Source organism: Monodon monoceros, unplaced genomic scaffold, assembly GCF_005190385.1.
Source record: "Monodon monoceros isolate NGI ecotype Baffin Bay Population unplaced genomic scaffold, NGI_Narwhal_1 Super_Scaffold_7, whole genome shotgun sequence".
In the NCBI taxonomy this organism is placed as follows: Eukaryota; Metazoa; Chordata; class Mammalia; order Artiodactyla; family Monodontidae; genus Monodon; species Monodon monoceros.
In genome coordinates this window covers 20,362,291-20,389,211 of record NW_021703784.1, presented here as the reverse complement: position 1 = coordinate 20,389,211, position 26,921 = coordinate 20,362,291, and the positions used below count along the sequence as shown (strand labels likewise).

General features: G+C 40.0%; 1 protein-coding gene across 1 annotated transcript in view; it reads right to left on the bottom strand.

Moving 5' to 3' along the window:
• Nucleotides 1-106: 106 nt before the first annotated feature.
• Nucleotides 107-26,921, bottom strand: part of BTG4 (BTG anti-proliferation factor 4) — a 46,787-nt gene continuing 19,972 nt past the window's right edge. The window contains exon 5 of the mRNA XM_029209578.1: nt 107-261. Coding sequence (XP_029065411.1) covers nt 225-261 — 37 coding nt within the window. The 3' untranslated portion in view covers nt 107-224. The remainder of the gene's footprint in view (nt 262-26,921) is intronic.

The following is a 26,921-nucleotide window of genomic DNA, read 5'->3' as shown; positions in this document are numbered from 1 at the left end:
CCTGTTACAATTTAAATTGATGTCTCAATGCATTGACTTCCCTTTCTTGGTTGGTGCTACATAACTGAGCTACATGAGAATCTTTTAGCAAAAGGGTGGGTTTTGTTTTTGTTTGTTTTCTATTCTTTTCAGGCTCCAGAAATCACCCTGCAGATTGCTTCTCGTCTTCCTGCCATGGAAGCCTCAGACAATGCCTTCCAAGATTCCTTCTTCTATCAGGTGCTTCAAATTCCCAGTCTCAGATGCGGGGTTTGTAGAATTCTAGGGTCTAGTAAAGAGAGACAGAAGCAAAAAGAACAGATGTAATAGAACATTTTTCTCTCTCAAGTCCTCACATATTTTATTCCCTCTAGGTAATGTCATTTAGGTAAGGCATAATACATGTCCCCACGTAAGAGCTTTCTCTAATTAGTGAAATGACTATGTCCTGGCTTGTGCCCAGAGAATCATCATGGCTTTGTGCCCGTTAATGAATCTCTGTCCTTATCAAAGCGGGTGGTTCCAGACTGGTGTTTCCCGTAAGAGTCATGGTCCCAGCTCAGGAAATCCTGCGCATTCAGCATCTTTCTACAGAGAGGGATCTAAATTGTTCCTGTTCTGGTAGTTCCTCAAATACGTAGACTGGCAGTGCCTTGGTGGAACTCTCAGCTGGTATATGTCGGCCTTACACGCTATGACAGTAAGCGGTGATTGCGAGAGGGGGACTGCTAGCCAATGTTAGAGGACTAGTAAATGGCTTATACTTGACTAGTAGGTTGTTAGGGGATTTAATAAAACCAAAAATTACTCGTATATGATATTCTCCAGGCATTAATTTACTCGATCCTCAGGGCAATCTATGAAATAAGCAAGAATTTAATCCTTTCTTACTGATGGGGAAACAAACTCAGGATTCATTGAGTGCTATGTGCCAGGCACTTGGCCATGTGCCTTACATGCATTATCTCATTTATAACTTACAACACCCTAACCCCAAGGTAGGGGGTGTCGTTTCCATTTTATGAAGTAGGAAATTGAGACCCAGGGAGGCCACGTAACTTGCCGGAGATCACGGTGTGGCAAGAGTTGAAACTCAAGTCTGGGTGTATTTGACATCAAACTTTTTTAATCACTACTCTGTCCTGCCATCCACAGCTAATTCCAGAAACTGACCTCAGACAGCTGATTCCAAACCATCTAAGGCTTTTCCATGCCAACCTATTGCCTCTGAAGGGACTGAACGAGGAGTTATGTCAAATCAATTAGGCAAGACAGGAGATTTGAGAACCTGATTACAATAATGGCACAAAAGACAAAGAAAGCCTGAGAGCCCTGAGAAGGCAACGCTTCTCAAACTCCGGTCCTTGGGTCTCCTGCATCAACCACCTGGGGAGTTTGGTAAAAATGGAAATGGTGAGCCCCCAGAACCAGAAATTCTGGGATGGGCCCCCAAAATACAATCACTCCTAGGTGATTCTTATTCACACTAAAGTTTGAGAACCACTGAGTAAAGAAACAGTAATTGGAGGACATTGATGAAAAAAACAGAGATATATGGGGCTTCCCTGGTGGCGCAGTGGTTGAGAGTCCACCTGCCAATGCAGGGGACACGGGTTCGTGCCCCGGTCCGGGAAGATCCCACATGCCGCGGAGCGGCTGGGCCCGTGAGCCATGGCCGCTGAGCCTGCGCGTCCGGAGCCTGTGCTCCGCAACGGGAGAGGCCACGACTGTGAGAGGCCCGCGTATCGCAAAAAAAAAAACAGATATATGAATAATTTTTCTCTGAATTTCCAAGTTTGTTTTCTGTAAGCTAGGGGTAGCAAAAATATTGGGAGACAGATTTATTGGGAAAATGATTTATTCAGAGAGTTGAGCTAAAACGATAATTTTTCCCTTGACCTTTGAATCTTCCCTTCAGTAAATTTTCATTAAGCCCAGGGAGTCCGTGACTTTATGATTCCCAAAGTTGTTTTAGATCATATAAAACTAGAAAAAGAAAAGAGGCGGTGGAAATGTTCCCCAGGGTTGACCTCTCTGTGTTTGGGTATTTTCTCCACTCAGAGTGCTGAAAACACACTGTTTGTTAGGAGAGAGTGTTTGGCATCAGTGGGAAGTTTCGTTCTGCTGTTGATCCACTGCCTGGCCCACATCGCTGTCGATGACCTCCAACAGGACTCCAACCCCACCTTCCTGAGGTCATTTTACAAGGTATTTATAGCATGCACAGGCGTTCTGCTTCTCCTTCTCTGTGACTCACGCCCCATTCCCCAGGACAGTAAGTGCTATGAGCTTTGCAACATTTCAAATCTACTTAAGTCCCACTGGCGGCCTTTGGTTCCTACTGCCTTTCCCAATCAAATTTCCCGTGGCAGCATATGACAGAATGCATGCACCACTCTAAGAATTCTGGAGAGAAGTGGTCTTCCTATGCGAACAGCATCACAGCTTTCTGTGGATGTTTCATTGTCAACACTTGGAGCCTCAGCAGAATTACAAATGATAATAGTAACCCGTGGTGGGGGCAAGTAAAGATGATAAATCTCAAGCCCCATTTTTCTTTCAACTATTACTTTAAAGCTTTAATAGCAGTTGCCTGGAAGCTGAACTGATTATGCCCACCTCACCTTTTCCTTGACCAGGGGTTGAAGGCCTATTTCAGGGAAGCATTCTCTATCACTCTGCGAATGTCAGCACTTTCCCAGGACAGTAAGCTTGGCCAAAGCATAAGCGCTATTCTGCTGGGAGAGCAGCCCATGTCTGAAAGAGGAAGAGACCTTCTCTCTAAACTCATTGAAAGGAAACATGAGTCTCACTTGGAGCCAGAGTCATCAGAGGAGGTAACTGGCTTTAACTTGTGTAGCACATGGCTTTAAAATTGACTCCTTCGCAGAGTAAATGCCTCAGTGTATGACCTATTCAGATATTTCTGGCCTCCCTAGGTGGTACACTGCCTTGACACTCAGGCTGCTTCTCAAACCACATATGACAATATTTTTTAAATCCTATATTCTGCAGGGCAGACAGTGGGGACCTGGCTCGTGGGGACTGCAAACACGGCTCCACAGTTAATTCATGTCCCACTAGCATATTATCAATAAGTAAACAGAATTCCATCTATAAAACTCACTGTGACTTAGAGATTAAATTCAGATGCCCAAGTGGTAGCCTATTTACCCAGGCTTACTGTGTGCTGTTTTCTGTGCAAGCTTGACAATGGTGTTCTTTTTTTTTTTTTTAAGAAGATGCTGGGGTGGGAGTTTATTAATTAATTTATTTATTTTTGCTGTGCTGGGTCTTCGTTTCTGTGCGAGGGCTTTCTCTAGTTGCGGCGAGTGGGGGCCACTCTTCATCGCGGTGCACGGGCCTCTTACTGTTGCGGCCTCTCTTATTGCGGAGCACAGGCTCCAGACGCGCAGGCTCAGTAGTTGTGGCTCACGGGCCTAGTTGCTCCGCGGCATGTGGGATCCCCCCAGACCAGGGCTCGAACCCGCGTCCCCTGCATTAGCAGGCAGATTCTCAACCACTGCGCCACCAGGGAAGCCTCGACAATGGTATTCTTAATACTTATTAAGCACTTTTCTAAGGATATTATCTCAGATTTTTTTTTTTTTTTTTTTTGCGATACACGGGCCTCTCACTGCCGAGGCCTCTCCCGCTGCGGAGCACAGGCTCCGGACGCGCAGGCCCAGCGGCCATGGCTCACGGTCCCAGCCGCTCCGCGGCATGTGGGATCCTCCCAGACCAGGGCACGAACCCGTGTCTCCCGCATCGGCAGGCGGACTCCCAACCACTGTGCCACCAGGGAAGCCCTATCTCAGCTTTTTAACTATTAAAATATAAAATTTAAATCTATGAACTTCCACTAAAAGACCGTCTTCCACTAAAGGTCAATTCATTCTTGAGTTATAAAGAAGAACATATTCTTTTTTTCATTATGTATATAAGACTTCATAAATTTCAAGGCATATATATATATATATATATATATATATATACATGTATGTCTCATTTGAGCCATGCAGCAATCCTGCAAAATAGGTACCATACATATTTTTACTCACATTTTGTATTTAAGGGGAAATTAAGCAATTTGCCCTAAACCGTACAGCTATTTGTAATGGTGGATCTGGGACTAGATTCTAGATCATCTGACACCTAAGGAAATATTCCATATACATCTCCCTGTAATCAAACCTCCATTAGTTACTAAGTCAGATTTATTTGTGGTTGTTGGAGGTGATGGTGATGTTGGTCAATTCTCTATCCTCACCTAACAGCAGCATTTGACAATATGATTACTTTCTCCTCCTCCATCTACCTTCTTTACTTGGCTCCCAGGACACCGGCCTCCTCTGGTTTTCCTCCTGCCTCGATGACTGTTCCTTGTCACTCTCCTTTGCTGGTCGCTCCTCTTCTCCCTGGCCTCTTAATGTTGGAGGGACAGGATTCAGTCCTGTCCTCGTCCCTTCTATATTCACGCCCCTCAGGGGTCTCCTCTAGTGATCTAGCTTTAAATCCCACCTATATGTCAACAACTCTCAAATTTCATCTCCAGCCCTGACCCAACTCTCTAACTCAACTCATATATCCAGCTGCTTACTAACCATCTCCACTGGGATACCTAGTAAGTATCTCAAACTCAACATGCCCCAAACCAATCTTCTTTCCAAACCTGCTCCACTTGAAACCTTCCCCACCTCTGTTGATGGCAACTGTGTTCTTTTGATTTTTCAGGCCAAAGTCTTCTCTTCAGGCCAAACCTGTCTCTCTGTTACATACACCCCCAACAAATCCATCAGGATATTTTTCAGAAACTCTTCCTTCACAAACTGCTCCTTCAAGTATATCCATAATCTAACCACTTCTCATCACCTGTGCTGCTACCAGCCTGGTGCAAGGCATCTCTTGCCTGGGCTGCCATTAGACTCACTAACCGATCTCCCTGAGTCCAACCTTACCTCTCTTCAGTCTGTTCTCAGCATAGTCCCATAGTCATCCTTTGAAATTGAAAGTTGGGACTGCTCAAAGTCCTGCTGTGGTCCCCATTTCACTAGGGTAAAAGCCAAAGAAGCCAAGTCCCCCTTGTGTCTCACCCCCTCACCTACTACTCTTCCCCTCATTCATTCAACTCCAACCACACTTCCCTCCTTGCAGTTCTTCAGACACACCAGGGACACTCCCTTCTTAAGGGTTCCCTCTGCCTGCAATGTTCCTTCCTCCAAGGCAGTAGCTCCCAACCAGGAGCAATTTTATCCCTGGCTGGACATTTGGCAATGTCTGGAGACACTTTTGATTGTCTGACTCAGAGGAGGTGTGTGCTACTGTTAGCTAGTGGGTAGAGGCCAAGGATGCTTCTAACCATCCTACAGTGCATTGGACAGCCCCACAACAAAAAAATCATCTATCCCCAAGTGTCACTAGTGCTGAGGTTGAGAGACCCTGGTCTAGGCCTGACTCCCTTGCCTCCTTCATGAATTTGTTCAAGTGTCGCCTTCTTAATGACTACCGTGGCAACCCTGTCTTAAGCTGCAACCCTCTTTACCCTGTTCATCAGCTTTTCCTTACTCTGCTCTACTTTTCTTTATCCTATATCATGTCCTAATGTACTACATAATTTACTTACATTCGGTTATGGCTTTTCTTCCCGTGCTAGGATGTCAGTTGTTTTCTTTGCTTTTTCTGCTATAGCCCATGTGCCACTCTAAGAACAGGCTTTCAATATATTTACTATGCTATTGAATAGATTTATATGAACCCTGATGCTATGCAGTAAAACATTTCAATCTACCAGAGCTAACTAGGAGGCAGATAATAGCAAACATTACACACTTGCCACACGTCAGATGTTCTGCTGGGAGTTTTACATGCATTATCTCATTTAATCTTCCCCATGCCCTTACAGGGTAGATGTTACTTTTATTCCTAACTTACAGATGAGAAATCTTCTGAGGCTTAGAAGTATTAAAAACAACTTTTCCTGGGCTTCCCTGTGGCGCAGTGGTTGAGAGTCCGCCTGCCGATGCAGGGAACATGGGTTCGTGCCCCCGTCCGGGAAGATCCCACATGCCGTGGAGCGGCTGGGCCCGTGAGCCATGGCCGCTGAGCCTGCGCGTCCGGAGCCTGTGCTCTGCAACGGGAGACGCCACAACAGTGAGAGGCCCGCGTACTGCAAAAAAACAAAAAAAAGACAACTTTTCCAAGACAGAGACAGTTGTGGAGCTGGGATGTTAGTACTCTGCCAACCACCATCTATGGAGAGGTCTCATTTTATTTTAATAGCAGAACTGTATATAGTACACTCAGGTACTGGTTAAGAAGATTCAAGAGTACTTAAAAGAAATGAGAGCCAAGATATTAAGTATATTATCATTTATCTTCCATACCCTCTACAGTATATTAGGAAAAACAAAGATCTTCTCCTTTTTACCAACATGGAACACTTTCTGAAAAGCATCCTCGCTGCAGAGCAACAAATCCCAAGAAAACCGAGAGATCAGCTTGGGGATGAAGATAAGGTAAGATGCCCATATGATCTACAGCATCGAGACTGTACTCTGCTATATACTTTGGAACTTTTTATTGTGTGTTTAGGGCCGTATTTATCATTGAGCATGTCAGCAGAACAAAGGATGGGAAATTAATGGTGGTATGAACAGGTAACATCATCAGTCACTTATTAAAAACTTTACCAACAGATGGTGGATCTTAGATCTTAGAGTTAATCCCTCTGCCTTCAGGCAGGTCAGGCATTAATCTTAGAGAGCAGGAACTGAGACTCAGACTTGCCCCAGTTCACCCAGCTAGGAAAAGACAAACAGCAACTAGGTCCACTGCCTTCTCATTCAGGGTTTCTCCCACTGTACAGTAATGATACCTACTGCTGTTTTATAAAAGGTTGTTTTCAGTCTTAAGCACTTAAAATGTTGTTATACTCTTAAAAACCAACAAATATTTTGGTTCCAAGTGATCAGAATTAATATTTTGTAATGTATAATTAGCAAAGAGAAAACCCCAAGCATCCTCATTTTTCTCATGCAGAGCAGTGATCTAAACATGTTGAGATCAAGATCAGAAACAAGCACCCTAGAGACGTAACCGAGCACTGACTCCAGCCCTGGGCCCCAGTCCACTTTAAAGTTATCACCAGAGTCTGGGGTGAAAACTACTTTTAAAACTTTATTAAAGTATAATACAACTTTTTAAAGTGCACATATCATAAATGTACACCTCTTGAACTAGCCAAATGAACGTTCCCAGGTAAGCAACCAGACCAAGAAATAGAATGTTACCAGCTCCCCAGAAGCACCCCATGTCTCCCCTCCCGGTCACCTGAGAGTGGCCACTATCCTGACACCAAACATCATAAATTGTTTTTGCTTATTCGTGAATTTTATATCAATAGAATCATAAACTATGAGTTACTTTATTGCTCAAATTTGTGAGATTTATCCATATTGTTGCAGGTAGTTGTAGCTTGTTGATTCTCTTTGTTGTAAAGTATTCCATTGTACAGATATATCACAATTTATTCACTCTATACTGATGCACAGGTGGGTATTTTCCAGCTTAGGGTTTTTACAAATAGTTGTGCACCTTTTGATGACTATACCTAGTCAGGTATTTACTTAGGACTAGAACTTCTGGGTCTGAGGGTATGGATATGCTCAATGTCAGTATCTGCTATCAACCAGAGTCCCACCAGCCGTGGAACAGAGTTCTGTTTGTTCTCCATCTTTATCAGAACTAGCATTTTCCATCTTTTTCATTTTACCCATACTTCTGTGTGTGTGGTTTTAATTTGCATTTCCCTAATGGCCAATGGAACCGAACATCTTTCATATATTTATACAGCATTTGACTGTCCTCTCGAGAGAGATGCCTATTCAAGCCTTTTGCCAATTTGTCATTGGATTGCCTATTTTTAATTGATTTGCAGGAATTCTTTATTCTGCGACTATTTTTCCTCATTCTGTGGATTGTCTTTTTATAGAAATAACTGCATGTTTCTTTTTCTGTTTTATTTTTAGATCTAGAAAGAAAATGGTGGCCTCATTTCAAGTCTGCATTATTAAAACGTGTTAAATATATCAGTATAACATCCAATGAAGCTGAAAAGAGAACATTCATATATAAATCACATAAATGTATATTATAATTTGGGGTAGATACATAACATAAAGGGCTACTTCCTGACACGAAAGAAAAACATGCTGACATTTTCACTGTGACTAAAAGATTAGACCACATATATTATTATAATATTCATTTAAAGATATTGACTGAACCTCTTTATAAAAATGTAAAATTTGTATATATCATCATTTATCAGGCTAACTTATTAAAATTGTTTGTTACCAAGTCACACAAAAGGAGATGGATATAGTTACAAAATATTTGGTGATCTGGAATGAGAATACATAAAATATAGGCCATGTGGCATATGTAAAATTCACTTTGGAGGCCCTGATTGGAAAATTTCAAAGGGATAAGCAGTTACCTAAAACTGAAGCTTCAGGGTAGATTTGAATATTAAGTAGGAGAGATACAACCATCACATGAATTCAGTGTAAGCCAAAAAAAATTTTTTAATACAAACTCCAAACCTCAGATTACAATCCAAAGTCTGCAATTCAAGCTGTTTCTCACATGGATAAATTTCTTACTGTGTTTCAAGATAGCAGAAGGGTTTTTTTTAATATATAAACTGTTATTGAGTCTCCCAAGCAATGCAAGGAAAGCAGACAAGTTAAGAATTAAAACTGTAATTTAAATAAAAATTATATGGATGGATAATGAATAATAACTAATCATTTAATTCAGTGACCATCTCATAGTCAAATTTTTAGTCCTGCAGGCCTTTGTCCTAATTAAAATATGTTCAGATATGGCTGAGGATTTAGCTTTAAATCCAACCAATCAAAATACTAACAGTAAATTACTTTAGAGAAAAATTAAAACACTGAGACAACATGACAAGGTTTACAATTAAGGTTTAACAAAGAGTTTTAAATCAAGCCCTAAGGATGATCTGCTCAGAATCAACTCCCTACATCTAACCTCTCCATTTCTCCAATCTTACACTGACATTGGGTTTTCATTTCTTTGTTGCTAGAGATTGGTCACTTAGTCATCTTAAACATTCATTCAGTTTAAATCATAGATTAGCCATCAGGCAAAGCAAGTACAAAATTTGTCAGCCTTAAAGCTGTTTCATTAGTGGGAATTCCCTGGCAGTCCAGTGGTTAGGACTCTGTACTTCCACTGCCAGGGGCCTGGGTTCAACCCCTGGTTGAGGAACTAAGATCCCACAAGCCACGCAGAGCAGGCAAATAAATTTTTTTTTTAATTTTTAAAAAACTGTTTCATTAGTTACTATCTCAGTTAAAATTACCTGCTGCCTTCATAGAATAGATACCAATAAAATGATAGTTGCCCTTAATAATGGGCCATGGGGGGCTTCCCTGGTGGCGCAGTGGTTGAGAGTCCGCCTGCCGATGCAGGGGACACAGGTTTATGCCCCGGTCCGGGAAGATCCCACATGCCGTGGAGCGGCTGCGCCCGTGAGCCATGGCCGCTGAGCCTGCGCGTCCGGAGCCTGTGCGCCGCAACGGGAGAGGCCACAACAGTGAGAGGCCTGTGTACCGCAAAAAAAAAAATAATAATGGGCTATGTGGCAGCTGTTCTGTCTCTTCCATGAACTGGGAATTCTTAAATAAAGCATACCTCCGAAATCATTGCATAATAACTTCATAAGATTAAAGCCTTGTCCAATACTCTGAGAAGGTAAATCTTATTTTGATATGATAAATATTGAGTGTGTGTCAAGAACTTTATTTAATTATTCACATAAATTATGCAATGTATTTCCTAGAAAGCATCGTGAACATTAACTAAGCCAGACATACAAGACTATTTAGAATAGTTAGACTAAAACTCCAGATCCTCACAAAGAAAAAGTCGTGCAAAAATGAAAGTTTTTTTTTTATGTTCCTCATACTTTGCTGAACAAGGCACCTACCAAAACATGACTCTATTAACCTCTTGGCTGAATTCTTGGGCCCTCCATTTGATTCTATTAATACACTAACAGCTGCAGGCTTTTACTAAGTGCATGATTTTTAATGGAAATACCATAGATTATAAGGCAGAGATCATGTTCTTCTTCCTGCTGCATTATGCGTTTTATTGCTGAATCAAATCAATAGTAAGCTTTTAAAGTTTTGAGACTCTAGTATCTTTAAGGAATTAGCTTGTGTGCACGCATATATACACACATGCACAACTCATTGATCAAAAAAAAAAGAATAAGAAAACCTCAATAGATACAGAAGCCATATTTTACCAACTACCAGCAATAAGAACCCTTTCCCAAAAATACAATGCTTAAAATAATTCTTCTTGAAACAATTTTTATTTCAAAAGTGGTACATAGACTTCTGCTTCCAGAAGGATGAATCAGACATACTTTTCCCTATTCCTCCCACTGAGAACAACTAAGCCTCTGGACATTACATACAAAAACAAACAAGAAGATTTTGAAATGCATAGAGAAGAAAGTAGACCAGCTAGGGAACTCAGAACCCAAAGTAGGATATGGTGGTGAACTCCACAGAGTCCCTTTTTCCCTTAATATTCCAGACTTGGATATAAAGAAGCCAGTAACCCATAAATACGAACGAGCACAGACCAAGAAAGCCCCCCAAAAGCCTTCTCTCTCTAGCCAAAGGACTAAGAAAGGGGCAGCCTAGCGAGACAGAAAACTTTGAGATAATAACTGCTTTACTCTAGTCAAATATCAGAAAAAAGCTGACTCCACCCATGCCAGCAAAGGTTGAGTGAGGAATCTAGACCTTCACCCTTGCCAGGCTGCAACAAGACACCACAATCTCCTTTGGGGGTGGTGTCAGAGAAGAGAACCAAGCAGAGAACTAGAAGTTTTTACCTTTCCATCCTCTCCGGGCAGTAACAAACCCCTCTACACCTCATGGTATCAGTGGAGACCACATGGTGAATCTACCAACATATGGCAGTAATGCGCTACCTTATTACCACCACCTCCCTGCTGAAGTAGCATCAGTGGAGGCCAAGTGGTGAGTCAGAACTTTTACCATTGCCCACTGGTAATGATACCACCCTCATTAAAGCATTTATGGGTACCACATGGTGAGGTGGAATTCCCATACCTGCCCAGCAGGTATGAGAAACCCCTTCCCTGCATGTCAGTGGAGGCCAAGTGGGGAACCTGGACTTTCATCTCCCATCAGGCAGTAACAAGGCAGCATCCTCTCCCCTCCCGCCCAAAGTGGGTGGAATAGTGTCAAAGGAAATCAGCTAAAACAAAGTTTAAATAAGATCCCAAGCCTTATAATATCAAAAATATACAGGTTTCAGTCAGAGAACCAGAAAGATATAAAACTGAGTGGAAAAAAAGACAATAGATGCCAACACCAAAATGACAAAGATATTAGAATTATATTTCAAAGAGTTTAGGGGCTTCCCTGGTGGCGCAGTGGTTGAGAGTCCGCCTGCCGATGGAGGGGACACGGGTTCGTGCCCCGGTACGGGAAGATCCCACATGCCATGGAGCAGCTGGGCCCATGAGCCATGTCCACTGAGCGTGTGCATCCGGAACCTGTGCCCCGCAACGGGAGAGGCCACAACAGTGAGAGGCCCGCGTACCACAAAAAAAAAAAAAAAAAAAGAGTTTAAAAGAACCATCATAAAAATACTTCAACAAGCAATTATGAACATGCTTGAAACAAATGAAAAAAATGGAAGTCTCAGCAAGAAACTATAAAGTCACAAAAAAGAAACAGAAGAAAAAGAAGAAACAAATGAAAAATTTAGAACTGAAAAATATACAAACCAAAATAAAAAGCTCAATGGATGGGCTCAACAGTAAAATGGAAAGAATAGAGGGAGGAAAAAAGTGAATTTTTAGATAGAACAATAGAAATTACCCAATATGAACAACAGAGAGAAAAAAAGACTGAAAAATGAATGTATCAGTGCCTCAGGGAATTATGGTACTATAACAAATGATCTGGCATTCAGATCATCAAAGTCTCAGAAGAAGAAGAGAAAGATGGCAGGCTATAAAAGTACTCAAAGGAATAATGGCTGAAACTCCTCAAATTTGGAAAGAGACATAAACCTACAGATTCAAGGAGCTGAGTGAATATGAGACAAGATAAATCCAAATAAATCCACACCAAATGCACCATAATTAGATTTCTGAAAACTAAAAACAGAGAAAAAATTTGAAAGCAACCAGAGAAAAATGACACCTCACCTATAGAATAAAAGCATTTTTATGACAGCAGATTTCTCATTAGAAAGCATAGAAGCCAGGAAGAAGTAGCACACTTTTCTAGTGCTGAAATAAAAACCATCAATCCAGAACTCTATATCTGGTGAACATATTCTTTAAAAATGAAGAGAAAAATCAATACATTCACAGATGAAGAAAAACTAACCCAGACTACCCTAAAAAAAGGCTAAAGGAAATTCCCTAAAAAGAAAGGAAACAAAACACCTTGGAACACCAGGAAGGAAGAACACAGTAAACAAAAATAAGGATAAAAACAATATCTTTCTTTCCTTCTCCTTTGAGTTTTCTAAATTATGTTTGAAAGTTAAAGTAAAAATTACAATGCTGTCAGACGTGGCTCTAAAATCTATGTAGAGGAAATATTTAATACAATTATAAATGCAGGAGGATAATGAGAAATGAAGGGGGTTCAGGTTTCGACACTTCATTTGAACTGATAAAATAACAATGGTAAATCATGACAAGTTATGTACTTATAATGCAATACCTAAAGCAACCACTAAACACACAAACACAGAAAGGCAAGAAGACAAATGAAAAGCAGAGAGAACAAATGGAAAACAAAAATTAAACAGCAGACTTAAGAACTAACATATCTATAATTATAATAAATAGTCTAAACACACCAATTAAAAGACAGAAATTGGCAGAAAATATGACTCAACTATATGGACATCATCAACTATAACCAGGTTCACAGCAGGTTGAAAGTAAAAAGATGGGAAAAGATACACCATGCATACATTAATCAAAAGAAATACACCATGCATACATTAATACACCATGCATACATTAATCAAAAGAAAGCAGGAGTGGCTACATTAATATCAGATAAAGCAATATCAGGGCAAAATAAATTACTAGAGACAGAAAGGAACATTATATAATGATAAAAATGTAGGTCTATCAAGGAGACACAGCAGTTCTAAATGTATAAAACAACAGAGTTGTACCATATAAAACAACAACAGAGTTGTACCAAATGTAAAACAAAAACTGATAGAACTGAAAGGAGAAATAGACAAATTGCAATTATAATTGGAGACTTCAACACCCCCTCTCAACAATTTATAAGACATCTAGACAGAAAATCAGCAAGGATATAGAAGAACTCAACACTTAATCAATAGTACTACTTAACATTAGTGGAACATTCCCCCAAACAACAGTAGAATAAATTATTTTCAATATTCTCTAACCAGAATATAATCAAATTAGAAACCAGTAACAGAAAAACAACAGGTAAATCTCCAAATACTTAGAAACTAAACAACATCTAAATAATCCAAGGATCAAACAAGTTGTCTCAAGGAAAAATTTTAAAATACATTGAACTGAATGACAATGAAAAGTCAACATATAAAAGTTTGTCGGAACAGGTGAGCAGTGTTGAGAGGGAAATTTATAGCCCTGAGTACCTATATTAGAAAAGAAGAAAAGTCTCGAATCAAAAATCTAAGGTTGGGGAAATCCTTCAAGATGGCAGAGGAGTAAGATGTGGAGATCACCTTCCTCCCCACAGATACATCAAAAATACATCTACATGTGGAACAGCTTCTACAGAACACCTGCTGAACGCTGGCAGAAGGCCTCAGACTTCCAGAAAGGCAAGAAAATCTCCACATAACTAGGTAGGGCAAAAGAAAAAAGAGAGACAAAGGAATAGGGATGGGACCTGCACCTCTGCGAGGGAGCTGTGAAGGAGGAAAAGTTTATGCACACTAGGAAGCCCCCTCACTGGCAGGGGTGGGTGGGGGGAGCTTCGGAGCCTCAGAGAACAGCGCAGCCACAGGGGTGCAGAGGGCAAAGCAGAGAGATTCCTGCACAAAGGATCGGTGCCGACCAGCACTCACCAGCCTGAGACGCTTGTCTGCTCACCTTCTGGGGTGGGTGGGGGCTGGGAGCTGAGGCTTGGGCTTCGGAGGTCAGACCCCGAGAGAGGACTGGGGTTGGCTGTGTGAAGACAGCCTGAGGAGGCCAGTGCACCACAGCTAACCGGGAGGGGGTCCGGGAAGAAGCCTGGACCTGCCAGAAAGGCAAGAGACCATTGTTGCGGGGTGCGCGAGGAAAGGGGTGGGCCCAACATAGGAGCTTCTTGCTCCGTGCGCTCACAAATGGCAGGGCACCGCCTACACAAGGTCCAGGGGCGGGTGCAAGCCACAGCTGTTATCTTGGACACCAGAGGCGGGCAAGATGGCTAACGCTGCCACCGCGGGTCCTGTGAGCAAGTGCAGGTCCCTGCCCACACCTTCCCGGGAGCCTGTGCAGCCCACCACTGCCGAGGGTCCCACAGCAGTCTGAAGCATGCCATGCGCTCTTCTGGGGCCAGCTTCGCCAGGAGAGCGCACAGTGCACCTCAGGCTGTTGCAACTTCCTGCCGCCTTCTGCCGTCGCAGGCACACCCCGCACATCCCAATTGTGACTGCTTATCCCTCCCTCTCCCTGGCCTGAGTGAGCAAGTGAGTACTAATCAGCCACTGAATTCGCCCCTCTTGCCTGGGCGGGGAACAGATGCCTGAGGGTGACCCACACGCAGAGGCGGGGCCAAAACCAAAGCTGAACTCAAGGGGCAATAGGATCAAAGAAGAGGAAGGGATCTCTCCCTGCAGCCACAGGAGCAGCAGATTGCGTCCCTGCAAACGGTTGGTGAACCCTGCATCTGTGGAATATCTGATTTAATGAGTGTTCCCACAATTGAGGCTATGGACTTTGGCGGCAACTGTGGACCTTGGGAGCAAGTACACGCAGGAGTAAGGCCAGATCAGACAGAGTCTGAGTTGGCCACAAGTGCCCACTGCAGGTCCAGAGACCTACCTAGAAGTATTGGAGGACTTCCTAGGAAGGCAGGGATTGGCTGTGGCTCATTGTGGGGGCAAGGACACTGACAGCTGAGACCACAGGAGAATATTATTATTATTACTATTGTTTTTTTCATTTTGTTTTGTTGTTGTTCTTTTTTTTATTATTCTTTTAATTTTATTTTTTATTTACTTTTTATTTTTATGGTTTTATTCTCTTTTTTTTACTTATATTTTTATTGGAGTATGATTGCTTTACAATGTTTTGTTAGTGAATCAACTATATGTATACCTATATCCCCTCCCTTTTGGACCTCCCTCCCACCCCACCCATCCCACCCATCTACGTCGTCACAGAGCACCAAGCTCAGCTTCCTGTGCTTTTATAAAGCATGTTCCCTCAAGCTATCTATTTTATATATGGTACTGTATGTATGTCAATCCTAATCTCCCAATTGGTCCCACCCTCCCCTTCCCCGCCATGTGTCCACATGTCCATTCTCTACACCTATGTCTCTATTCCTGCCCTGCAAAAAGGTTCATCTGTACCATTTTTCTAGATTCCACATATATGCGTTAATATACAATATTTGTTTTTCTCTTTCTGACTTATTTCACTCTGTATGACAGACTCCACGTCCATCCACATGTCTACAAATGACCCAATTTTGTTCCTTTTTATCACTGAGTAATATTCCATTGTATATAGGTACCACATCTTCTTTATCCATTCATCTATCAGACATTTACATTATTTCCATTTCCTGGCTATTGTAAATAGTGCTGCAATGAATATTGGGGTACATGTGTCCTTCTGAATTATGGTTTTCTCAGGGTATATGCCCAGTAGTGGGATTGCTGGGTCGTATGGTAGTTCTATTTTTTGTTTTTTAAGGAACCTCCATACTGTTCTCCGTAGTGGCTGTATCAATTTACATTCCCACCGACAGTGCAAGAGGGTTCCATTTTCTCCACACACTCTGCAGCATTTATTGTTTGTAGATTTTTTGATGATGGCCATTCTGACTGGTATGAGGTGATATCTCATTGTAGTTTTGATTTGCATTTCTCTGATAATTAGTGATGTTGAGCATCTTTCCATGTGCCACCTGGCCACCTGTATGTCTTCTTTGGTGAAATGTCTATTTAGGTCTTCCAACCATTTTTTAATTGGGTTGTTTGTTTTCTTGATATTGAGCTCCATGGGCTGTTTGTATATTTTAGAGATTAATCCTTTGTCCGTTGCTTCATTTACAAATTTTCTCCCATTCTGAGGGTTGTCTTTTCATCTTGTTTATAGTTTCCTTTGCTGTGCAAAAGCCTTTGCTTCATTAGATCCCATTTGTTTACTTTTCTTTTTATTTTCATTACTCTTGGAGGTGGGTCAAAGAAGATTTTGCCATGGTTGATGGCAAGAGTGTTTTTCTTATGTTTTCCTCTAAGAGTTTTATAGTGTCCAGCCTTACATTTAGGTCTTTAATCCATTTTGAGTTTATTTTTGTGTATGGCATTAGGGAGTGTTCTAATATCATTCTTTAACATGTAGCTGTCCAGTTTTAACACCACTTATTGAAGAGTCTGTCTTTTCTCCATTGTATGTTCTCGCCTGCTTGGTCATAAATTAGATGGCCATATGTGTGTGGGTTTATCTCTGGGCTTTTTATCCTGTTCCACTGATCTATGTTTCTGTTTTTGTGCCAGTACCATACTGTCTTTTTTTTTTAAATTTATTTATTTTTGGCTGCATTGGGTCTTTGTTGCTGTGCACGGGCTTTCTCTAGTTGTGGCAAGCGGAGGCTACTCTTTGCTGCAGTTCACGGACTTCTCATTGTGGTGGCTTCTCTTGTTGCAGAGCATGGGCTCTAAGCACACGGGCTTCAGTAGTTGTGGCATGCAGGCTGAGTTGTTGTGGCTCACGGGCTTAGTTGATCCGTAGCATGTGGGATCTTCCTGGACCAGGCTCGAACCCGTGTCGCCTGCATTGGCAGGCAGATTCTTAACCACAGTGTCACCAGGGAAGCCCCCATACTATCTTGATTACTGTAGCTTTGTAGTATAGTCTGAAGACAGGGAGCCTGATTCCTCCAGCTCCGTTTTTCTTTGTCAAGATTGCTTTGGCTATTCAGGGTCTTTTGTGTTTCCATACAAAAGAAAAATTGTAAAATTTTTTGTTCTAATTCTGTGAAGAATGCCATTAGTAATCTGATAGGGATTGCATTGAATCTGTAGACTGCTTTGGGTAGTATAGTCATTTTCACAATGTTGATTCTTCCAATTCAAGAACGTGGTATATTTCTCCATTTGTTGTTTATGTCATCTTTGATTACTTTCATCAGTGTTTTATAGTTTTCTGAGTACGGGTCTTCTGCATCCTTAGATAGGTTTATTCCTAGGTATTTTATTCTTTTTGTTGCTATGGTAAATGGGATTGTATCCTTAATTTCTCCTTCTGAATTATCTTAGCTTTTGCTTGTCTGTAAAGGTTTTAAACATGGCAGTGTGTACATGTCGATTCCAAACTGCCTAACTATCCCTTCCCCCACCCTTCCCCCAGTAACCATAAGTTCGTTCTCTAAGTCCATGAGTCTGTTTCTGTTTTGTAAATAAGTTCGTTTGTATCATTTCTTTTTAGATTCTGCACATAAGGGATATCATACGATATTTCTCTTTCTCTGTCTGACTTACTTTACTCAGTATGACAATCTCTAGGTCCATCCATGTGGCTGCAAATGACATTTCATTCTCTTTAATGGCTGAGTAATATTCCATTGTATATATGTACCACATCCTCTTTATCCATTCCTCTGTTGATGGACATTTAGATTGTTTCCACGTCTTTGCTATCATAAACAGTGCTGCAATGAACATTGGGGTGCGCGTATCCTTTCAGACCATGTTTTCCTCCAGATATATGCCCAGGAGTGGGATTGCAGGGTCATATGGTAGCTCTATTTTTAGTTTTTTAAGGAACCTCCATACTGTTCTCCATAGGGGCTGTACCAATTTACATTCCCACCAACAGTGTAGGAGGGGTCCCTTCTCTCCACATTCTTTCCCGCATTTATTGTTTGAGGATTTTTTGACGATTTTTTTTGACTGATGTGAGGTGATAGCTCATTGTAGTTTTGATTTGCATTTCTCTAATAGTTAGTGATGGTGAACATCTTTTCATGTGCCTCTTGGCCATCTGTGTGTCTTCTTTGGAGAACTGTCTATTCATGTCTTCTGCCCATTTTTGGATTGGGTTGTTTGTTTTGATGATATTAAGTCTCATGAGCTGTTTGTAAATTTTGGAGACTAATCCCTTGTCAGTGACATGATTTGCAAATATTTTCTCCCAATCTGTGGGTTATATTTTTGTTTTGTTTTGTTTATGGTTTCCTTTGCTATGCAAAAGCTTTTGCGTTTAATTAGGTCTCATTTGTTTATTTTTCTTTTTATTTCCATTATTCTGGAAGATGGATCAGAAAAGATACTGCTGCAATTTATGTCAGAGAGCGTTCTGCCTATGTTTTCCTCAAAGAGTTTTATAGTATCCGGTCTCACATTTAGGTCTTTAATCCATTTTGAGATTATTTTTGTATATGGTGTTAAAGAATGATCTAATTTCATTTTTTACATGTAGCTGTCCAGTTTTCCCAGCACAATTTGTTGAAGAGACTGTCTTCCCAACATTGTGTAGTCTTGCCTCCTTTGCCATAGATTAATTGACCATAGGTGCATGGGTTTATTTCTGAGCTTTCTTTCTTGTTCCATTGATCTATATTTCTATTTTTGTGCCAGTACCATAATGATTTGATGACTATAGCTTTATAGTATAGTCTGAAGTCAGGAAGCCTGATTCTTCCAGCTCTGTTATTTTTTCTCAAGATTGCTTTGGCTATTCAGAGCCTTTTATGTCTCCATACAAATTTTAAGATTCTTTTGTTCTAGTTCTTTGAAAAATGCCATTGGTAATTTGATAGGGATTGCACTGAATCTGTAAATTGCTTTGGGTAGTATAGTCATTTTCACAATATTGATTCTTCCAATCCACGAACATGGTATATCTTTCCATCTGTTTGTGTCTTGTTCGATTTCTTTCATCAGCATCTCATAGTTTCTGGAGTACAGGTTTTTGTCTCAGATATGTTTATTCCTAGGTATTTTGTTTATTTATTTTTTCATGCAATGGTAAATGGGATTGTTTCTTGAATTTCTCTTTCTGATCTTTCATTGTTATTGTATAGGAATGCAAGAGATTTCTGTGCATTAATTTTATATCCTGCAACTTTGCCAAATTCATTGATGACCTCTAGTAGTTTTCTGATAGCGTCTTTAGGATTTTCTATGTATAGTATCATGTCATCTGCAAACAGTGACAGTTCAACTTCTTTTCCAACTTGGATTCCTTTTATCTCTTTTTCTTCTCTGATTGCTGTAGCTAGGACTTCCAAAACTATGTTGAATAAAAGTGGCGAGAGTGGACATCCTTGTCTTGTTCCTGATCTTAGAGGAAATGCTTTCAGCTTTTCACCATTGAGTATTTTAGCTATAGGTTTGTCGATAAGGCCTTCATTGTGTTGAGGTAGGTTCCCTCTATGACCACTTTGTGGAGAGTTTTTATCATAAATGGGTGCTGAATTTTGTCAAAACCTTTTTTGGCATCTATTGAGATGACCATATGATTTTTAGTCTTCATTTGTTGATGTGGTATATCACACTGACTGATTTGCAGATATTAAAGAATCCTTGCATCCTAGGATATATCCCACTCAATCATGGTGTATGATCCTTTTAATGTATGGTTGGATTCAGATTGCTACTATTTTGTTGAGGATTTTTGTGTCTATGTTCATCAGTGATATTGGCTTGTATTTTGTGTGTGTGTGTGGTATCTTTGTCTGGTTTTGGTATCAGGGTGATGGTGGCCTCACAGAATGAGTTTGGGAGTGTTCCTTCCTCTGCAATTTTTTGGAACGGTTTCAGAAGGATAGGCGTTAGCTCTTCTCTAAATGTTTGATAGAATTCGCCTGTGAAGCCATCAGGTTCTGGACATTTTGTTTGTTAGGAGTTTTTTAATCACAGTTTCAATTTCAGTGCTTGTGATAAGTCTGTTTATATTTTCTATTTCTTCCTGGTTCAGTCTCAGGAGACTGTACTTTTCTAAGAATTTGTCCATTTCTTCCAGGTTATCCATTTTATTGGCACACAGTTCCTTATAGTAGTCTCTTATGATCCTTTGTGTTTCTGCAATGTCACTTGTGATTTCTCCTTTTCATTTGTAATTTTATTGATTTCCATACTCTCCCTTTTTTTCTTGATGAGTCTGACTAAAGGTTTATCAATTTAGTTTAGCTTTTCAAAGAACCAGCTTTTAGTTTCATTGATCTTTGCTATTGTTTTCTTTGTTTCTATTTCATTTATTTCTGCTCTGATCTTTATGATTTCTTTCCTTCTACTAACGTTGGGTTTTGTTTGTTCTTCTTTCTCTAGTTCTTTTAGGGGTAAGGTTAGATTGTTTATTTGAGAGTTTTCTTGTTTCTTGAGGTAGGATTGTATTGCTATAAACTTCCCTCTTAGAACTGCTTTTGCTGCATCCCATGGGTTTTGGGTCATTGTGTTTTCGTTGTCATTTGATCTAGGTATTTTTTGATTTCCTCTTTGGTTTCTTCAGAGTTCTCTTGGTTACTTAGTAGTGCACTGTGTTTTTTACAGTTTTTTCCTGTAATTGATTTTTAGTCTCATATGTAGTGGTCAGAAAAGAAGTTTGATACAATTTCAATTTTCTTCCATTTGGTAAGGTTTGACTTGTGACCCAAGATGTGATCTATCCTGGAGAATGTTCATGTATACTTAGGAAGAAAGCATATTCTGCCACTTTAAGGTGGAATGTCTGGATGATCTGTCGATTGGTGTAAGTGAGGTTTTAAAGTCCCCCACTCTTATTGTGTTACTGTCGATTTCCCCTTTTATAGCTCTTAGCATTTGCATTATATATTGAGTTGCTCCTCTGTTAGATGCACATATATTTATAATTGTTATATCTTCTTCTTGGATTGATCCCTTGATCATTATGTAGTGTCCTCCTTCATTTCCTGTAACAGTCTTTAATTTAAAGTCTATTTTGTATGATATGAGTATTTCTACTCCAGCTTTCTTTTGATTTCCATTTGCATGGAATATCTTTTTCCATCCCTTCACTTTCAGTCTCTATGTGTCCCTAGGTCTGAGGTGGGTCTCTTGTAGATAGCATATATACGGGTCTTGTTTTTGAATCCACTCAGTCAGTCTATGTCTTTTGTCTGGCACATTTAATCCATTTACATTTAAGGTAATTATTGATAAGTGTATGCCTACTGCCATTTTCTTAATTGTTTTGGGTTTGTTTTTGTAGGGCTTTTTTTCTTCCCTTCCTCTTTTGTTCTCTTCTCTTGTGGTTTGATGACCATCTTTAGTGTTGTGTTTGGATTGCTTTTTCTTTTTTGTGTGTGTATCTCTTGTACTTTGGGGGTTTCCTGTTCCCATGCAGTTTTGATATAGCAGTCTATATATGTGCAAGGGTGTTTTGGGGTTTTTTTTTTAAGTTGTTAGTCTCTTTCCCACCTAGAGGGGTTCCTTTAACTTTTGTTGCAAAGCTGGTCTGGTGGTTCTGAATTCTCTTAGCTTTTGCTTGTCTGTAAAGCTTCTGATTTCTCTGTCAAATCTGAATGAGAGCCTTGCTGGGTAGAGTATTCTTGGTTGTAGGTTCTTCCCTTTCATCACTTTAAATATATTGTGTCACTCCCTTCTGTCTTGCAGGGTTTCTGCTGAGAGATCAGGTGATAATCTTAGGGGAGTTCCCTTGTATGTTATTTGTCATTTTTCCCTTGTTGCTTTTAATACTTTTTCTTTGTTTTAATTTTTGTCAATTTGATTACTGTGTGTCTCAGGGTTTTCCTCCTTGGGTTTATCCTGTCTGGGACTCTCTTCACTTCCTGGACTTGTATATTGATTACTTTTAATCACAGCAAAAAATACATAGTTCCTTATATTTTCCCCTATACATTTGCTTCAGGGAAACATGAGAAGCTGTAAAGAATTTTGCAGGGCTATAAAGCTCATGGATGGCTCCATCTGTGCCAAGTTCTAGAACAGTGATGGAATTGATTTCTTCTTGAGTACAACTTGGAACAATTCATTTTAATGGCTGTCTCTAGTACTATGTTGCATAGAATTGTGAGACAATCTCTGCACCCAAATAAGAACATTATGATTTATTAGCACATCCATCAAGGGGTACAGGAGTAGTAATACATGTGCCACAGATTTACCATCTGTTTTCTGGAAGTTCTTTCAAGCCAACCTCACAATTTTCACAAAGCACTTTGTTAATAAAACCATCTCTGCAAAAGTTCTTACAAACCCATTCTTCTGTCACAGTCAAGTATTACATTATATTTTAGATATAGTAACTTTTATACACTTCTGTTTCATTTTTTAGTCCAACAAATTTGAGGTGTGATTAAAACCTACAGAGAAAATCATTAATTGAAATCCAACATAACATCATTATGGAATATATAAGGTAAAAACAAGAAAGACTAAACAGGACTGAGAATCAAACTGGCAGTAGGAAAGCTTAAAACAATTATGGTTTATAAAAGAAGAAAGAAAAATATGAAAACAATCAAATAATAGTTATGACAAAGAAAATTTTCCAGCATAAAGAGACTTGGTATCCCCTAAATGGACAAAGAACACATTCAAATATAACATTACAGAAGATAGCTTTAGAAAAATTAAATCTGCAGATCAGAAACAGCCACAATGTTTCAGGAAAAGAATGATACAGAATGACTGAGACATAGACTTCAAGTATAAAGAAAGAATTTTTCAGACTGTCAGGCAAAGGGATTCACCTAAAAAAGTAAACATACATGTTTGTGTCAGTGTCTGAAAGTTGGGGAAATCAAACTGGTCTCAGGTTTCTCTACAGTAAGTACAATGCCAGAAACATTAGATTAGAGTGATGGCTATGAAGCTATAAGTGAAAGAAAACATGACCTAACATTTTAATCCTCAGACAAGTTGTTCTTCAAGTATAAAAGAATAAAGAGCCTGAAGCACAAATGAACTCACAGGATAGAACACCTATGAGCTATTTGTGAAAAGGCTGCTTAACAATAAAATCCAGCTAATCAAAGGTGAATCAAGCTGTGGGAGCTCAGCATCGAGGGGCTGGCCTAGCTGGGGCCCATGGCCCTGCATCTTCTGACTGTGATGCCGGTCCTGCAAAGGCTGCAGGGCTGCAGCCACTGGGCTCTGTGCGCCCGAGTGGCCGGGAGGTGAGCCGTGGCCCCCAGGCAGGTGCGGGCATCGTGTCCTCAGAGAGTGTTTACGAGGCCCTGCTCAGGCCACAATCACGCAGTGAAGCTGTGCCGCGACAGCTCAGCCAACTTCTTCTCACGCTGTGGGAACCACTGCAGGCTGCAGTACTTGGTGCCTCCACCTACTGTGCGCACTTCGCTGCGGGAGGGCCTGCTGGACTTCAATGCCGACCGCCTCCATGAGGTGGACTGGGCGCTTCCACTGAGCACCCTCTGCCTCTGATCTGTATCCAGAGTTTCTTCCAGCCATGGCATGGTGAGACAGGGCAGACAGCAGAAGCAAGAAGAACTACAATCCTGCAACCTGTGGAACAAAAACCACATTCACAGAAAGACAAGATGAAAAGGCAGAGGACTATGTACCAGAAGAAGGAACAAGGTAAAACCCCAGAAAAACAACTAAATGAAGTGGAGACAGGCAACCTTCCAGAAAAAGAATTCAGAATAATGATAGCGCAGATGATCCAGGACCTCAGAAAAAGAATGGAGGCAAAGATGGAGAAGATGCAAGAAATGTTTAACAAAGACCTAGAAGAATTAAAGAACAAACAAACAGACATGAACAATATAAATAATACAATAACTGAAATGAAAACCACACTAGAAGGAATCAATAGCAGAATAACTGAAGCAGAAGAACGGATAAGTGACCAGGAAGACAGAATGGTGGAATTCACTGCTGTGGAACAGAATAAAGAAAAAAGAACAAAAAGAAATGAAGACAGCCTAAGAGACCACTGGGACAACATTAAACACAACAACATTCGCATTATAGGGTTCCCAGAAGGAGAAGAGAGAGAGAAACACCACAGAAAATATTTGAAGAGATTATAGTCAAAAACTTCCTGAACATGGGAAAGGAAAGAGCCACCCAGGTCCAGGAAGCGCAGAGACTCCCATACAGGATAAACCCAAGGAGAAACAGGCAGAGATACATAGTAATCAAATTGGCAAAAATTAAAGACAAAGAAAAATTATTGAAAGCAGCAAGGGAAAAATGACAAATACCATACAAGAGAACTCCCATAAGGTTAACAGCTGATTTCTCAGCAGAAACTCTACAAGCCAGAAGGGAGTGGCATGATATACTTAAAGTGATGAAAGGGAAGAACCTACAACCAAGATTACTCTACCCAGCAAGGATCTCATTCAGATTCGATGGAGAAATCAAAAGCTTTACAGACAAGCAAAAGCTAAGAGAATTCAGCACCACCAAACCAGCTCTACAACAAATGCTAAAGGAACTTCTCTAAGTGGGAAACAAAAGACAAGTAAAGGACCTACAAAAACAAACCCAAAACAATTAAGAAAATGGTCATAAGAACATACATATCGATAATTACCTTAAATGTGAATGGATTAAATGCTCCAACCAAAAGACACAGGCTTGCTGAAAGGATACAAAAACAAGACCCATATATATGCTGTCTACAAGAGACCCACCTCAGACCTAGGGACACATACAGACTGAAAGTGAGGGGATGGAAAAAGATATTCCATGCAAATGGAAATCAAAAGAAAGCTGGATAGCAATACTCATATCAGATAAAATAGATTTTAAAATAAAAACTCTTACAAGAGACAAGGAAGGACACTATATAATGATCAAGAGATCAATCCAAGAAGGTAATATAACAATTATAAATATATATGCACCCAACATAGGAGCACCTCAATACATAAGGGAACTGCTAACAGCTATAAAAGAGGAAATCAACAGTAACACAAAATAGTGGGGGACTTTAGCACCTCACTTACACCAATGGACAGATCATCCAAAATGAAAATAAATAAGGAAACAGAAGCTTTAAATGACATAATAGACCAGATAGATTTAATTGATATTTATAGGACATTCCATCCAAAAACAGCAGGTTACACTTCCTTCTCAAGTGCGCATGGAACATTCCCAGGATAGATCATATCTTGGGTCACAAATCAAGCCTCAGTAAATTTAAGAAAATTGAAATCATACCAAGCATCTTTTCTGATCACAACACTATGAGATGAGAAATGAATTACAGGGAAAAAAAACGTGAAAAACACAAACACATGGAGGCTAAACAATACGTTACTGAATAACCAAGAGACCACTGAAGAAATCAAAGAGGAAATCAAAAAGAAGGAAGAGGGAAGCTTATATACAAGCCTACCTCAAGAAACGAGAAAAATCTCAAATAAACAATCTAACCTTACCCCTAAAGTAACTAGAGAAAGAAGAACAAACAAAACGCAAAGTTAGCCGAAGGAAAGAAATCGTCAAGATCAAAGCAGAAATAAATGAAATAGAAACAAAGAAAACAATAGCAAAGGTCAATAAAACTAAAAGCTGGTTCTTTGAGAAGATAAACAAACTTGATAAACCATTAGCCAGACTCATCAAGAAAAAGAGGGAGAGGACTCAAATCAATAAAATTAGAAATGAAAAAGGAGAAGTTACAACAGACACTGCAGAAATACAAAGCATCCTAAGAGACTGCTACAAGCAACTCTATGCCAATAAAATGGACAATCTGGAAGAAATGACAAATTCTTAGAAAGGTATAACCTTCCAAGACTGAACCAGGAAGAAATAGAAAATATGAACAGGCCAATCACAAGTAATGAAATTGAAACTGTGATTTAAAAACTTCCAACAAACAAAAGTCCAGGACCAAATGGCTTCACAGGTGAATTGTATCAAATATTTAGAGAAGAGCTAACACCTATCCTTCTCAAACTCTTCCAAAAACTTGCAGAGGAAGGAACACTCCCAAACTCATTCTGTGAGGCCACAATCACCCTGATACCAAAACCAGACAAAGGTACTACAAAAAAAGAAAATTACACACCAATATCACTGATGAATATAGATGCAAAAATCCTCAACAAAATACTAGCAAACAGAATCCAACAACACATTAAAAGGATCATACACCACAATCAAGTGGGATTTATCCCAGGGATGCAAGGATTCTTCAATATACACAAATCAATCAGTGTGATACACCATTTAACAAATTTAAGGATAAAAGCCATATGATCATCTCAATAAATGCAGAAACAGCTTTTGACAAAATTCAATGCCCATTTATGATAAAAACTCTCCAGAAAGTGGGCATAGAGGGAACCAACCTCAACATGATAAAGGTCATATACAACAAACCCACAGCAAACATCATTCTCAATGGTGAAAAACTGAAAGCATTTCCTCTAAGATCAGGAACAAGACAAGGATGTCCACTCTCACCGTTATTATTCAACATAGTTTTGGAAATCCTAGTGACGGCAATCAGAGAAGAAAAAGAAATAAAAGAAATACAAATTGGAAAAGAAGTAAAACTGTCACTCTTTGCAGATGACTTGATACTATACATAGAGAATCCTAAAGATGCCACCAGAAAACTACTAGAGCTAATCAATGAATTTGGTTAAGCTGAAGGATATGAAATTAATGCACAGAAATCTCTTGCATTCCTATACACA